Genomic DNA, 15,595 nt, shown 5'->3' on the forward strand with positions numbered 1-15,595 from the left:
TATGATTAAATCCCTTAAGTGTTTGTACTGACACTTTGTAAAATAATAGCATCTCAATAACTTCATGTCAAACTCTTGCAACTGAAAACCTTGTCATGATGATGATGATGGGTCATTGTAGTAACAGTGCTAGTGGTGGTTATAATTCATCAACTCTCCTGTCAATCATATTCATATTCATATTCCTTCAATCACTATGGGTGCCGTTCAGCGTCCTGGCCAGCTGATACTCATTCAGCCCCAGAGACTTCAATTAAGTCCGGGCGGGACAATATTTTGGCATTTCAGCCAATGCCTGACGGGTTTCGCGGCAATGAGTAGTACTAGCAGTCCCAGAGACTTCATAATGTCTTTGAGGAAATGCATTGACCAGAAAGCTGTAGTCTATGATTTTGGAATACGGACCAGACAACTTTATAAGTAACCTGTAACTATGAATGAACTCTACGGTGTGATGTGGAATACATTTACAGTATAAATAATATCGACACGTCTGCACATGTTAGGAGATGGGACTCTCCGCGTCCTCTGAAGTCTAAAGAAAATCGCCTCTGCTACGGACATACAGTGGCCTAAGGTTTCTTGAGGAACTTGTTTGTTTTTATTTTACCATGTTGTCAGCTTGACTTTAATTGTACAATGTAGTTACAATTGATGTTATATTAATGATGGTTGTTTTCCTTTGCAGTGGGTTCAGGAACAGTCTGACCAGCGATCAGTCCAGGTGTGGTGTGTGTGGTGTGAAGCCACTGAGTTCCCTGGTCATCACCACCTGTGGACACAGTTTCTGCAGCCAGTGCATCAGCAGCTGCTGGAGCCAGTCTGGTCCATCAGGAGACTACAGCTGTCCCCAGTGCAGACAAAGATGCAGAACACAACCTGTTATCAACCCGGACACAACCATGGCACAAACCCTCCTGCATTCACATGGGTCTATAGCACAAGCTCCTCCATACACAAGCATTGTGCAACCCAATGTATACCCTCCTGTGTTTACTGCGCCCCCTAACCTAAGCCTCTCTGGAGCCGCTGTACGACCTACTGTAAACCCATCTGCAACCATGGCACAACCTACTGTAAATCCTAATGCAATCATAATGCAACCTTCTGCATACCTTTCTGCAACCATGGCACAACATGCGCTATACCATTCTGCAACCACAACACGACCCTCTGTAAACCCATCTGCAACCATGCAAGATCCTTCCCTTTACCACCACAATAACATGCTGGAACGTCATCTCCCCAGACCTCAATCATTGCTGCACCCGTCTCCATACCAACATGCATACCTGCAGCAGCATCCTGTATACTCAGAGATAGGACAGGATCGTCTAAATCCACATTTGCCTGCGGCACAGTCCTCTCTGCAGCCTCCTGAAGTCATTACACAATATCCGCTATATCCTAACTCAGAGCTGGGACGTGATCCTTTACACCCTCACAAGATCACGGCACAGTCCTCTTTACAGCCTCCTGATGTCATTGCACGATATCCTCCATACCCAACCTCAGAGATCAGGCAGGATCCTCTACATCTGCACAAGAGTTTGGCACAATCTTCTCTTTGGCCTCCTGAAGTCATGGCACAATATCCTCAATATCCATGCTCAGAGATGGGGAAGGGTCCAGTAAACCCACACAAGCATGCAGCACAGTATTCTCCACAGCCTTCTTTAGTTCAGCACACAGCAGGCAGCAACCATATCCTGACTGACCATGCTCCAGCTAAAAGGGCTAAAAGACTAGCAGGTGAGTTGTAATATATTTATTTTTAAAAATAATTTTGTATGTACACTAATAAACTGACAACAATACAATTACAATTAAGAATTGCAATTAAGAATATAAGGCCATGTATTATTTTCAAGCTTAAACTAACATTAAGCTTTGTTTTATGCCATAAGGTAACTGTGACCTGAATAGTGTACTGATGAACCATAAATCCAAAATGAAGAGAAGGTTTGAGAGTATATCTGAAGGCATCATAAGAACAGGGACACAAACACTCCTGAACAAGATCTACACAGAGCTCTACATCACTGAGGGAGAAAGTGAAGACGTGAATAACGAACATGAAGTTTGGCAGGTAGAAGCAGCATCCAGACCACAAACTACAGACGACACAGCCATCAACTGTAATGACATTTTCAAGCCATTAACAGGACAGGACAAATGCACCAGGACTGTCATGACCAAAGGGATTGCTGGCATCGGAAAAACAGTGTCAGTACAGAAATTCATCCTTGACTGGGCAGAAGAGAATGATAATCAGGATGTGGATTTCATGTTTGTGCTTCCATTTCGAGAGCTGAACTTGATTAAAGATCATCAGTACAGTCTTCATAGGCTCCTGCTTGACTTCCACTCTGAGCTGATTGAGTTGGAAAATAGTGAGTACAAAGATTGCAACATCATATTCATCTTTGATGGTCTGGATGAGAGTCGACTTCCACTGAATTTTCAAAAGAACCAGCAGTTGTCAGATGTAACAGAACTGTCACCCGTGGATGTGCTGATGACAAGCCTCATTCAAGGAGCCCTGCTTCCCTCGGCTCGAATCTGGATAACCTCCAGACCAGCAGCAGCCAGTCAGGTCCCTTCCCAGTGTGTGGATCTGGTGACAGAAATACGAGGGTTCAGTGACCCACAGAAGGAAGAGTACTTCAGGAAGAGGATCAGTGACTACAGTCTAGCCGACAGACTCATCACACACATTAAAGCATCCAGAAGCCTCTTCATTATGTGCCACATGCCAGTCTTCTGTTGGATCACCGCCACTGTCCTTCAGCAGATACTGGAAGAAGAAGATGGGAGGGAAGCCCCTAAAACCCTGACAGAGATGTTCATACACTTCCTGCTCATCCAGACCACCAGGAAGCACCAGAAGTATCAAGAGGAAACTGAAGCAGATAGCCAGAGGCTTCTGGAGTCCCACAAGAGTGTCATTCTGAAACTGGCGGAGCTGGCTTTCACACACCTGGAGAATGGCAACCTCATGTTCTATGAAGAAGACCTGAGACAGTGTGGCATTGATGTCAGTGAAGCATCAGTGTACTCCGGCATGTGCACTGAGATTTTCAGGGAGGAATGTGTGTTTGAACACCAGAAGGTTTACTGCTTTGTCCACCTGAGCATCCAAGAGTTTCTGGCTGCTTTGCATGTGTTCTCATCTTATCTTAATAAGAATGTGGAGGTCTTGGGACAGTTTGTGAAAAGAAATGCCAGAATAGCAAAAACACCACTTGATGAGCTGTTGAAGAGTGCAGTGAACAAAGCTTTGGAAAGCAAGAATGGACATCTTGATTTGTTTGTTCGTTTCCTTCATGGAATTTCCCTGCCGTCAAATCATGGACTCCTGCTTGGCCTCTTGACTCATACCCACAGCAGCCCAGGGAGTTTGAAGAAAACAATCAAGAACCTGAAGGTGATGCAGAGACCAAACATCTCCCCTGAGAGGTGCATCAATCTCTTCCACTGCCTGGTTGAAATGCATGACTCGTCTGTCCATGATGAAATACACGCTTACCTCAAGGCAGAGAAGGGATCAGTCAAACAGCTTTCACTGGCTCACTGCTCTGCCTTGGCACATGTGCTTCTGATGTCTGACGGGGTGATGGATGAGTTTGATATAAGAAAATACAAATCCTCTCCAGAGGGTATCAGGAGACTAGTCCCAGTTATACGATGCTGCAGAAAAGCTGTGTGAGTTCATCTGTATAATTGAATTCATTTGTCCATTTGAAGTTCAGACCTGTTTCCATAGCCATTATTATGTATGTAATATCATCTAAGTAAATATACACTGTGATTTGCAATCTCATTTGAATTTGGCAGTTTTTTTGTAGTCACACTTCTTGGTCCTATCAGAGGAGAGTACATTTAAAAAAGATGATATAAAAAAATATGAGTACTGAATGGCATATTACATGTTCCACATTTCACTGCCTTATTGACTTTCATTGTGTTATAGACTTTCTGGCTGGAAGCTAACAGAGGCATCCTGTGAGACTGTGGTCTCAGCTCTGCAGTCTGCAAACTCTCCCTTAAGAGAGCTGGACCTGAGTCAGACTCACCTGCAGAATTTATTACAGAAGTTATTGTCTGCTCTTCAGAGTCCACACTGTAAACTGGAGACATTGAGGTCAGTAATGCTGGCAAGTGACTGGATTAGCTATTGTTGTTTACCACATATACAGTGCCCTCCATAATTATTGGCACCCCTGGTTGAGATGTGTTAAAAGCCTTAAAATAAATTCAGTGTTTATTGCAGAAGAATACTGTCACACTGAAAATTGTAGGAAAATGTAGCCTTCAACTCAAATGAATTGTAAGAAAATAAAAAAAATCCCTGACTGAAAAATAATTATTTTTCATTAAATCACCTGTTCCACAATTATTGGCACCCTTAACAATTCCCAGGAAATAAATATAATTGAAGCATTTCTGTCATTTCTACAGTAGTTTACAAAGTTTACCAGAGTATGTAGGAACATTTAATTAGTAATTCATCACTTCCTGTTTCCCTGGGGTATAAATATGACGTGACACCAAGGCCATTTCTCTTATCCACTCTTAAACATGGGAAAGACAAAGGAACACAGCATACAAGTGAGGCAGATGTGCGTCGACCTTCACAGGTCAGGCAGAGGCTACAAGAAGATTGCCACTCAACTGCAGCTGCCCATATCCACTGTGAGAGGAATAATTAAGAAGTTCAAACAACTGGAACAGTGGTAAACAAGCCTGGACGAGGACCCAAGTTTATTTTGCCACCACGCACAGTGAGGAGGATGGTAAGAGAAATCAAAAGATCTCCAAAGCTCACTGTTACAGAATTACAACAAATGGTAGCATCCTGGGGTCACAAAGTCTCCAAATCAACCATCAGGTGCTGTCTACACGCCAACAAGCTGTTTGGGAGGCATGCACGGAGAAAACCTTTCCTCACTCACAATCATAAACGCAAGCGTCTGGAGTTCGCCAAACGGTATTGGGGCTTCAACTGGGACCGTGTGCTTTGGTCAGATGAGACCAAGATTGAGCTTTTTGGCAACAAACACTCTAAGTGGGTCTGGCGTACCACGAAAGATGCGCATGCTGAAAAGCACCTCATACCCACTGTGAAGTATGGGGGTGGGTCAGTGATGCTGTGGGGCTGTTTCGCTTCCAAAGGCCCTGGGAACCTTGTTAGGGTGCATGGCATCATGAATGCTTTGAAATACCAGGACATTTTAAATCAAAATCTGTTGCCCTCTGCCCGAAAGCTGAAGCTGGGTCGTCACTGGGTCTTTCAGCAAGACAATGACCCTAAACATATGGCCAAATCTACACAGAAATGGTTCACCAGACACAAAATCAAGCTCCTCCCATGGCCATCTCAGTCCCCTGACCTCAACCCCATTGAGAACCTGTGGGGTGAGCTGAAGAGGAGAGTACAGAGGAGAGGACCCAGGTCTCTGGATGATTTAGAGAGATTCTGCAAAGAGGAATGGCTGAAGATCCCTCTTTCTGTCTTTTCCCATCTTGTGAAACATTATAGGAGAAGATTAGGTGCTGTTTTGTTGGCAAAAGGGGGTTGTACAAAATATTAACACCAGGGGTGCTAATAATTGTGACACACATTATTTGATGTCAAATAATTATTTCTTTATGTGGGATTTTTTCCCCACTGAATAAATGCACTTGTATTGAAGGTTGGATTTTTCTCTTTTTTTCCATTAAGGTCCCATATTATTTAGAAAAAAAATAAAATAATTGGAAGCTAAAAAACACATCTCAACCAGGGGTGCCAATAATTATGGAGGGCACTGTACATCTGTAAGGACAATTGACTTGCCAGTAACCGTTGATTCTGCATTTTTCCGGCTCAGCCTTTTCCGAGATCTGAGCTATTTTAATGGGGGCAGATTTTGTTTACATTTAAAACAAGCTTAATTTAGGCCTACTCCAATTATTTTCCCAAAAGCTAGTTGTCTGCTGATGTTGCATAACCTTTTGGATGTTTTTGGGAATAAATCAAGATTTTTTTTATTTTTTTTATTTAAACAAACACCTGCCCTCATTACAATAACCAGGATATCGGAAAAGGCTGAAGAAAAGGGGAAAAAAGCTCAGGTACTGACAAGTCCAGGGTAGTGTGAGCATTACAGCGGCATGTTGAAATTGACTGGAGTTATACTTAAACAACGTAATGTCACAAAACGTTCTGCCCTGTACTATACCAGTCGCTTCAGGCTTCAAGGAATGTTGTGCCCTTTTGTTGGCTTTCTTTAAATATGAATCCCATCAAATATATGAATAGACCATGACACTTGCATTTCATGACTTATATGGTAGTTCCACAGGTAATAGGTCCTACCATGGACTAACATTTGCTGGCTTTCAGATTCAAATGCAGTCAGCCTCGTTAATCTTTACTCTAAGTCTATCTCATGGAAACACCTCTTCAGATAACATACAACATTGGTCTATTTTGACCCTGAATCTTAACAGGAAAGCAGCCCAAGACTTCTAATTGTTTCAAAGCTGGTAAAAGAAATTGATTTCTAGCCATTAAAAATGTTGTACTTGGAGAAGATCCGCAATTTCATGTATGAATCCCAGTAATAATGAATACTAAGAATTTGATGGTGGTGCACATTGCGTCCAGCTTCTATATACAGCATTACACCACATCAACTGCAAACTGCAAAGGTTGAGGTGTGGGTTTTTTTCTATTTTAAAAAATATACATTTTTATGGGCTTTTTATTGGCTTTTTTTTACCTTTATTTTGATAGAACAGTGAAGGTGCGACAGGAAGTGAGTGTGGAGAGAGATGGGGTAGGGTTGGGAAATGACCCCATCCGGACTCGAACCGGGGTCCCCATGGGCATGCAAGCCCAAGTGTGGGGGGCTTAGCGCGCTGCGCCACAGCGCCCCCCGAGGTGTGGGGTTTTGTTCCTTTTCCAGTGTTTTTAAGGATGTCCCAGATCACATGTGGTATCAATTTTCCGAAATATGTTGTGGCACACTGAATTGTCCAAAGTGATGTCGTTAAGTGGAAAAACTGAACAAACTGTCAGAATGGTTCCTGCACGATCCATGAATATAGCAGATGCTGTATTGACAGATGTACTGCCCATATGAAAAAGAATTATATGATTCATATACTGCAAACATGCATGTTCCTTACATGAAATCGTATAGAAAAAATGTGCCAGATTTGCAAGAGTCACTTATACTTTTTCTAATATATGTCTATCATGATAGTCGATTATGGCCCCTTTTCGAAAAGAAATACTATATGGAACTTATACGCATGCCATATAACATGACTGCATGCAGTATAAATTCTTATAAGAGTTTGACATGCCAACAATGCATAATACTATATTATATTGACTAAAACATATGAGAAAACTACTATATTCCTATAGAAATAATGCACGTTTTATGTTAAAATCATATTGAAGTCTTATTCAATTTACGTGTGGGACTCTGACCGCTACACCAAAGAGCCAGGCTCGTTGGCATGTTAGTCTGAACACACCCACAACCCTAGTGATGGTCACTCCATCACATTGCCTTCCCCTTCGGGAAGCGCACGCGTGCGCTTCACACACTCATGGTGTCCCTCACGCAACTGCCCATCATGCTTCTCCCATCCAATGTGCCCCATCATCAATGCTTCACCTATCACTGAGGTCCCTCACACGGGGGTAACCAATCCTGGGGGTCCCTCACATGGAATTACGGCTCACACACCATGAGTACGCTTCCGATGGCCTCACGGTACCATCCCACTTCTGACACCATTTATAGCGAAGGAGAGTAGAGTTGCCCAGCTGGGACTTGAACCCAGACCTTCTGGGGTAGTAAACCGGGGCTCTGACCGCTACACCAAAGAGCCAGGCTCGTTGGCATGTTAGTCAGAACACACCCACAACCCTAGTGATGGTCACTCCATCACACGTATGTTCCGTACATGTTCCGTAGTTGGATTTTACAGACTTCCTATATTAAGTTTATATGAAGTTTACAACTTGAAATGTAATATTCGTATATAAATTTTATAAAGTTTATACATTTAATTATATGCAAACCTGATTTAATTTGTACATTTCTTAAACAGTTTCTGACACCAATATTTATATGAATTCTGCACATTTGTCATATGAAGCATGAGACTTTAAATGTAATATTTGTATATAACACAGGCCTAGACAGTCTAAATAAGCTTCCCGGAAAAAAAATCAACCTGACGAAGAACTTCACTCATGATTTTTTTATTTGTCTTTCTTGACTGTCACTTTGATTATATATAGGCCTATATTGCCTAAAGACAAATGTGTGTATGTGTGTGTGTGTGTGTGTGTGTGTGTGTGTGGGGGGGGGGTGTCTGTCCCACATTGTCCCTCCGAAGCATACCCCTTGTCCCCCCTTGGACTTATTAGCAGGTGGTCACCCTAGCTGGAAATGATCTACAACAAATATTGCATGGTGCACCTTTAAATATGGCATACACATAGGGCCTACTGTAACATATACAACAACATGGCACAAATACAGCACACATCTGATTGGCATTCATCCAAAAACAGCACTATTTTCCAATCTTTTTACTTATACGAAATATATAAGCCCATAGTAACATAAATCGTGTATGGCATATATGACTGACAGCACTATTTTCCAATCTTTTTACTTATACGAAATATATAAGCCCATAGTAACATAAATCGTGTATGGCATATATGACTGACAGCACTATTTTCCAATCTTTTTACTTATACAAAATATATAAGCCCATAGTAACATAAATTGTGTATGACATATATGACTGAAAATGAATTAAAAAATAGTTAGATTTGTATATGTGGGTTTGTGCCTTGTATGACCCTTAAAATATTATTATGGAACAGATATAATCCATATGCATTTTTAGTAAGACTTTTTCATATGGGTGTATTTTATTACGAGGTTAACTCTCTCCCTGTTAACTCTCCTAACATTATGTGTGCATTAAAACGTGTAAGTCAGTATGTAAGATAATAAGTGCATGGATGTGGTGAAAAGGCAACCAAGCATACCTTCTCTGAGCCCCGGGCAAACGCAAACTCATGTCTTCATTGACGGTCAGCTCAATCTCCAGAGCGGTTCTCCAGCTGGCTCTCCTTCAGCGTTCATCTTTGTGAGGGAAACCCCACGATATGCCATAAGATACACAGGTCCATAATATCCATAAATGCCCAAGTGCGATAAGGGTCCATATATCTGTGAGCTCTGTGAGCAAGGTACCTCCAATGCTGGCCAACCAAGCTCCAGCATGCGAGCTGCTTGCTCACCAGTTCACCAGCGAAACTCTCCGGTGTTCTCCCACTTCCCCTTTCAAAATGGCTTCCACTGTTCTTAAAGGCACAGAGCCTCAAAAGGTAGCCGGTGCCCCCATGTGGTGTGGATGTGGTAGTGTGCTGTCTAGTCTATATGCAACTACAATATCCCTCCGTAACAGTCCTTCCCCCCTCAAACCATGTTTTTTTATTTAAAAAACATTTTTATCTTTTATACTTTTTTTTTTAAACTCTACACATTTTCCTTTTTTCTTTCATATTTACAAATTATATACACTGTTCTCTAAAACAGAACTAAAAACGACAAGAATAGTTCCCTTGGACATCCAACAGTAACGTATGGGAAACCTTGAGAAAACAGCAAAACCCATAAATCTATCCGTATCCAATCATAACTATGCTCAGGTTATTGCTATGACCCACCAAAGCACTCCAGTGCCACCCGTAACCGGAGGCTTGGGTATAATTTGCCATGACTGCCAAACAGGACACATAGTCACTCCCCAGAGCACAATAGACATGCGCTCATACGAATCCACAGAAAGAGTTCGATAAACCTCATGATGAAACACACCAAGCAGTAGTTTAGGATCCACCAGGAGATTAATGTTCAATCCATCAGATGCTAAGTTACATTGTGGCTCCTCTCCAACAGGCAGGTCAGAGCTCTCACAGTTCAAGATTTCATTGTACATCACACTGCCCTCAGCAGCTTCACAAGTATCCACATGGGCATCCCTATCACAAACAGCATTATCTTCAATCTCTTCGGTAGTAGGACGCAAAGGCAACCTAATAACATCAGACACTTCATTCTCAGAAACGGGGTCAGCTTCCTGTCCGTTCTCACCCAAGCTATGCAATTCAGGACTTTGCACTACCACCTCACTATGTCAGTACTGCCCAGAGCTACAGCGTCATTCTCAGGTTCAAAGGCAACACCGCCAACAGTTTCCTTGCACACAGACAAATTACGGGCATTTTCAGATGGTCCCTCACATGTGCTGTGACATCAATAGCATTAGCTTCACTACAGTAGAGTTCCTCCAAATCCACAAAGAATGTATCAGTTAGGTCTACTGTTTCCTCCTCACTTCCAACATTCTCCTCCCCAACAGTGACCTCGTCATCACAAAGCTCATTCATTTCTTCAAACAACGTATCTGCTACCTCCACAATTCCAGTTTTCTCAATTCCCTCTTTCAAGTGCGAGCAGGGCACCAGCTGTTCGAAAGAGCCTGCAGAAGACAGAGGGTATTTCTGAGGGAGTGTAACCCCGTCATTATCCAGTTGTTCAATCTCTCTCTGCATCATTTCAATTTCCTGTCTCATCTTCCCTATGTCTTCTCGCAGTACTGCCATTTCCTCTTCATGCAGTTTTACAGCCTCTCCCTTTTCATCACTTGCCCCTAGCCACATTAACAGTACATCAATGAGTTCCGGTTTCCTTGCATCAGCCGATACCTTCGCCCCACAAAAGTCCACCACTGCGCGTACATCTTGCTTAGGAAGTCTCAGCAACTGAAGTCGCGTCACCTCTTCTGCCAAAAAGTCTTCCACCACAAAGACAGACATTTTCACAATTCACAAAATCAAGCTACTCAATGCAAACCATCTAGCACCAGGAAGGACAGCAAATTCAACAAACTGTAATCACTGGCATTCATTTTACTTGGCTCGAGCCCCCATTTACAGAAATAGCATAGACATTACTCCAACGGCTTACCTGGCTAGCTAGCAAACAAATCAAACGCACATAGGACCTTGGCACAAAACATAGCAATAAAGTAAGCAGCTGATACCACACAGCTCTCACTCCAAATCCAAACTGTAAACATAGCAAAAACACAGTAAGCAGTTGATACCGCACAACTCTTACCAAAAGCAAATAAAGGAAACAAAAAATAACCAAACAAACAAAGAAACCAAGTCCTATCACAAAGCCATTAGCCTAGCCACCTAGATACCCAAGCACATGGTTAGCTCCCATGCTACAAACAATTATGCTACTTCCACAAACCAACACAACCAACCCAAGCTCGTTGTCTAATGTTCAGTCCCGGACGAAGCCTCCACTTATTACGAGGTTAACTCTCTCCCTGTTAACTCTCCTAACATTATGTGTGCATTAAAACGTGTAAGTCAGTATGTAAGATAATAAGTGCATGGATGTGGTGAAAAGGCAACCAAGCATACCTTCTCTGAGCCCCGGGCAAACGCAAACTCATGTCTTCATTGACGGTCAGCTCAATCTCCAGAGCGGTTCTCCAGCTGGCTCTCCTTCAGCGTTCATCTTTGTGAGGGAAACCCCACGATATGCCATAAGATACACAGGTCCATAATATCCATAAATGCCCAAGTGCGATAAGGGTCCATATATCCGTGAGCTCTGTGAGCAGGGTACCTCCAATGCTGGCCAAACAAGCTCCAGCATGCGAGCAGCTTGCTCACCAGTTCACCAGCCAACCTCTCAGGTGTTCTCCCACTCCCCTTTCAAAATGGCTTCCACTGTTCTTAAAGGCACAGAGCCTCAAAAGGTAGCCGGTGCCCCCATGTGGTGTGGATGTGGTAGTGTGCTGTCTAGTCTACATGCAACTACAATATCCCTCCGTAACAATTGTATGCATTGAGAGAAATTAAATAAATACAGTCAAGTTGTTACATTTCTGTGTTGAATGTGTTAATTACTTTTGTGTCATAGTTGTATGGGAATGGCTTCTGAACTAAAACATAGTTTGTATGACACTAATATCCCTGTGGGAGTGTAGAACAATAGCATGAAGCTGCTGCATACTGTATTTTGACATGGAGAAGAAAAAGGCCAGTGTGGATGTGAGTCATAATGTCTCTTTTTTGTGTTATGTCTCTTTCAGGATCTCCCCTAACTATATCTCAGGGGATGGTTGTGTTTGGCTGGCTTTCACTCTGATGTCAAACCCCTCTGCTGCAACAAGGCTGGATTTGGACAACAGCCCACCTGAAAGCCCTGCACAGGAACTATTACTTTCCACATGGAGGAATCCTGAACATGTGGTTGAAGTCCTTCGGTATTTGTGTGTTTTTTAATGAATACGATTATTTTTCATCTCGTCCTTTACAGCAGATGATACAACAAAGATATCTAAAGACAAGGAATACAAAATGATCCATATGTTAACTGTTGAAGAAAAGTGTTTTGTCTTGTTATGTTCTGGGCTTACTGAGGCCTTTTGCTTTACAGACTGTCTGGTTGTAAGCTCACTGATAAATCCTGTGAGGTTGTGGCCAATGCTCTGCAATCAGCGAACCCCCTGCTGGAGATTGACCTGAGTAAAAATGCCTGGGGATATCCTGGAGTTGAATTCATCTGTAAGGGACTGTCTATTCCTCACTGTAAGCTGCTGGATTTAAGGTAGGTGGTCATTTTCTGAAGCATTAGTCTCTGCTATGTGACATTACTTCTGCCACCAGAAAAATACGGACATCCAACATGTCTGCCCAAAGTTATGTATTTGACCTCTTATATCCAGTAGACAAACACACAGTATGCAAACAAACTTATTTTCCATCACATGTGAAGGCAGCATTGTTAATTCTAGACAACAACCATTCGTTTCACACATTATAATTTGTTGACCAAATGTTCAGAGGTTGCAGATGGAGATTCCTAGCTTAGCCATTTAACCAATGCCACCTAAGGCTATTTAATAGTACAAATTAATGTGATGTTTCACTGTAAATCAGCACATGAAACAAACAGACTATGTGTGCACTGTGTTATAATGATGAAGTCTATAGATGCATAACTTTTTATAATGAAATCCTAATGTCAGACTTGGCCATGGTGTCATTATTTAAATTAGTTCTCATCTTTGTTTTAACACCAGAATCTCTGCCAGTCAGTGGTTCTCAGTCATTCAGGGGGACCAGACCAGTTTGGTACATTAGGTGCATTCTACTTGGCAAGAGGCGTCAGCCAGTGGATAGCCTAGCCTTCATAGCAGTATCACTCTATAGTAGTCTAATAGCTTAGCTCCAAAATATGAAGGAATCGTTCAGTTTGTGATACAAGCATGAAATTTGGTACACATGTAGCCAAAGGCATTCTAAAAAGATTTAGATATGGAGCCATCATGAATTTTCAACATGGCGCCCATGGCAGCTGTTTTTCAAAATGGCCGCCAGCAACAACTGTTTTCTTGAGTGATGGATGCAAACTATTATTGCAGACAAGATTTGTTGAATTTATTCACCATATTTACTTGATAATGTGCTTTTTGATGATTGAACATTTCATTGAAAATTCAAAATGGCCGCCATTTCTTCAGAATGGTTATATCTGTGTTGAATTACACATTTTTCTTGAACTGGATCTTCTTTTTTTTTCAAGTTTTTTAAAAAAAATATATATATTTTATTTTTTATTTGAACTATAAACATTTGAACTATAATTCAGACTATAAACTATAAAGTTTTTTTTTTTTTTTTAACTATAAACATTTGAACTATAATTTGAACTATAAACATTTTAGTTCATAAGAGTCTTAAGTGAGGCCAAACCTAAAGCTGCGTCCAAACCAGGATGGTTGGAGCAAATGGCCGCCATTTCTTCAGAATGGTTATATCTGTGTTGAATTACACATTTTTCTTGAACTGGATCTTCTTTTTTTTTCAAGTTTTTTTAAATATTTTTTTTTTTAATTTTTTTTTTATTTGAACTATAAACATTTGAACTATAATTCAGACTATAAACTATAAAGTTTTTTTGGGGTTTTGTTGAACTATAAACATTTGAACTATAATTTGAACTATAAACATTTTAGTTCATAAGAGTCTTAAGTGAGGCCAAACCTAAAGCTGCGTCCAAACCAGGATGGTTGGAGCGAAGTCATTACATTCATTGGTCCATCACGAGGAAGACTCTTCACACTCGCCTTCACAGAAACAGAGGGCAGTGCACTGTAATTGAGTTTTTTGCACCTGCACTGCCCAACACAGCCCTTCTTACATTTGCAGGAGATGAGTTCATAACTGGCCTGACCTGCATCTGGTAGGCAAGTCCAGAAGGGTTCATAGTCCCCTTCCGATGTCTTTGACCAACCCCATTTGCACGGTGAAGGTAATTCTGGTGTTGACACCAGCACTTGACCCCACACGTAGCCTCCTTGATATACAGCTCTCTTCACATGCTCTTCCAGGGCAGCCTTGGTTGGAGGAATTGATTCTGCATTGTGCCTCTGTGCAAATAACTTCCTCCTTGCCGTATCTATTTCTGTGCATGTGCTGGTTCGGTCATAGAGTAAGATGATAAACCTCTCAATTGTTGTCATTATCTCCTGTGGTATGTCATTTGGGGCTGAAGACAATTTCAACAGGGCATGTGTAAGCTCAGGAAACACAGCCCATACAGCCCACGCAGTCTTTTTTCCATGGCCAACAAAGCTTGACACTGTGTCACAACCAGTTAATGCATGGAACACTGGTAGTGCACGTGCCTTCTCAGGCCCTAGTCCTGCTGCAATTTCATGGGCTGCTAAGTAGCGGAAATTCTTTCCAGTTCCGAAAGCCAACCAAAGCTCATCTAGTTTGCCTTGCTCATCTGCCTGTAGTATCTGAGCCACTGCCACAGCTAGCACCACAACATCAGTATCAACTGTTTGAATCATAATTTTATGATGGCCATTTCTTGCTGCATGGGCGACATGTAATAGCATGCGACTATCAGCTTCCTCATGTGTACAAGGAGCAATCGAAGACCTATCTGAGAGTGGTGGCTTGCTAAGTACTTCCATGTCACTAGTGATTACAAGCTGTTTATCCTCCTGCACAAGTGATCTGAGCAGAGCATTTGAGAGAAAGGCAAACAACTCTGTCTTATTGCTATCAACTCTAAGGAAGTTTTGCCAGTTGCTGGGGATGGTTGCATCACCCACCACACGTCTCTGAATCCCAGTCCCACGCTTTGATCTTGTTGCAGCTTTCAGAGACTCATAGAGGTAGCGGTCCCACACCAGATCAAGTCTCGACACACATTCAAGTTTTCTGGTCAGATATGGAATGAATATTACACAAGCATATAATAAGTGTTTAGACATGAGCAGAGTACAACATGCTAAAACAAATGTTTTCTACCACTAATATTGTAAGGCAGGGGTGTCAGACTGATTTGATGTCAATTGGGCTGTACCATTAACACAATTGTGAATATTCACAAATATGTTCTTCATGATGGAATTATGAAATGTTATACATAATTTAAAAGCATTTGTATATTTAATTCAA

The 15,595-nt window shown here is 41.8% G+C and overlaps 1 protein-coding gene across 3 annotated transcripts in view; it reads left to right on the forward strand.

The window, feature by feature from the left end:
* Positions 1–1,942: 1,942 nt before the first annotated feature.
* Positions 1,943–15,595, forward strand: part of LOC134452766 (NACHT, LRR and PYD domains-containing protein 12-like) — a 60,887-nt gene continuing 47,234 nt past the window's right edge. The window contains exons 1-2 of one of the 3 annotated variants that reach the window (XM_063203353.1): positions 1,943–3,705; positions 3,974–4,144. In XM_063203353.1, the coding sequence (XP_063059423.1) occupies positions 1,952–3,705; positions 3,974–4,144 (1,925 nt within the window). In that variant the 5' untranslated portion in view covers positions 1,943–1,951. The remainder of the gene's footprint in view (positions 3,706–3,973; positions 4,145–15,595) is intronic. The other 2 variants (XM_063203345.1, XM_063203362.1) reach the window with 2 other exon arrangements.

Source organism: Engraulis encrasicolus, chromosome 1, assembly GCF_034702125.1.
Source record: "Engraulis encrasicolus isolate BLACKSEA-1 chromosome 1, IST_EnEncr_1.0, whole genome shotgun sequence".
Classification (NCBI taxonomy): Eukaryota; Metazoa; Chordata; class Actinopteri; order Clupeiformes; family Engraulidae; genus Engraulis; species Engraulis encrasicolus.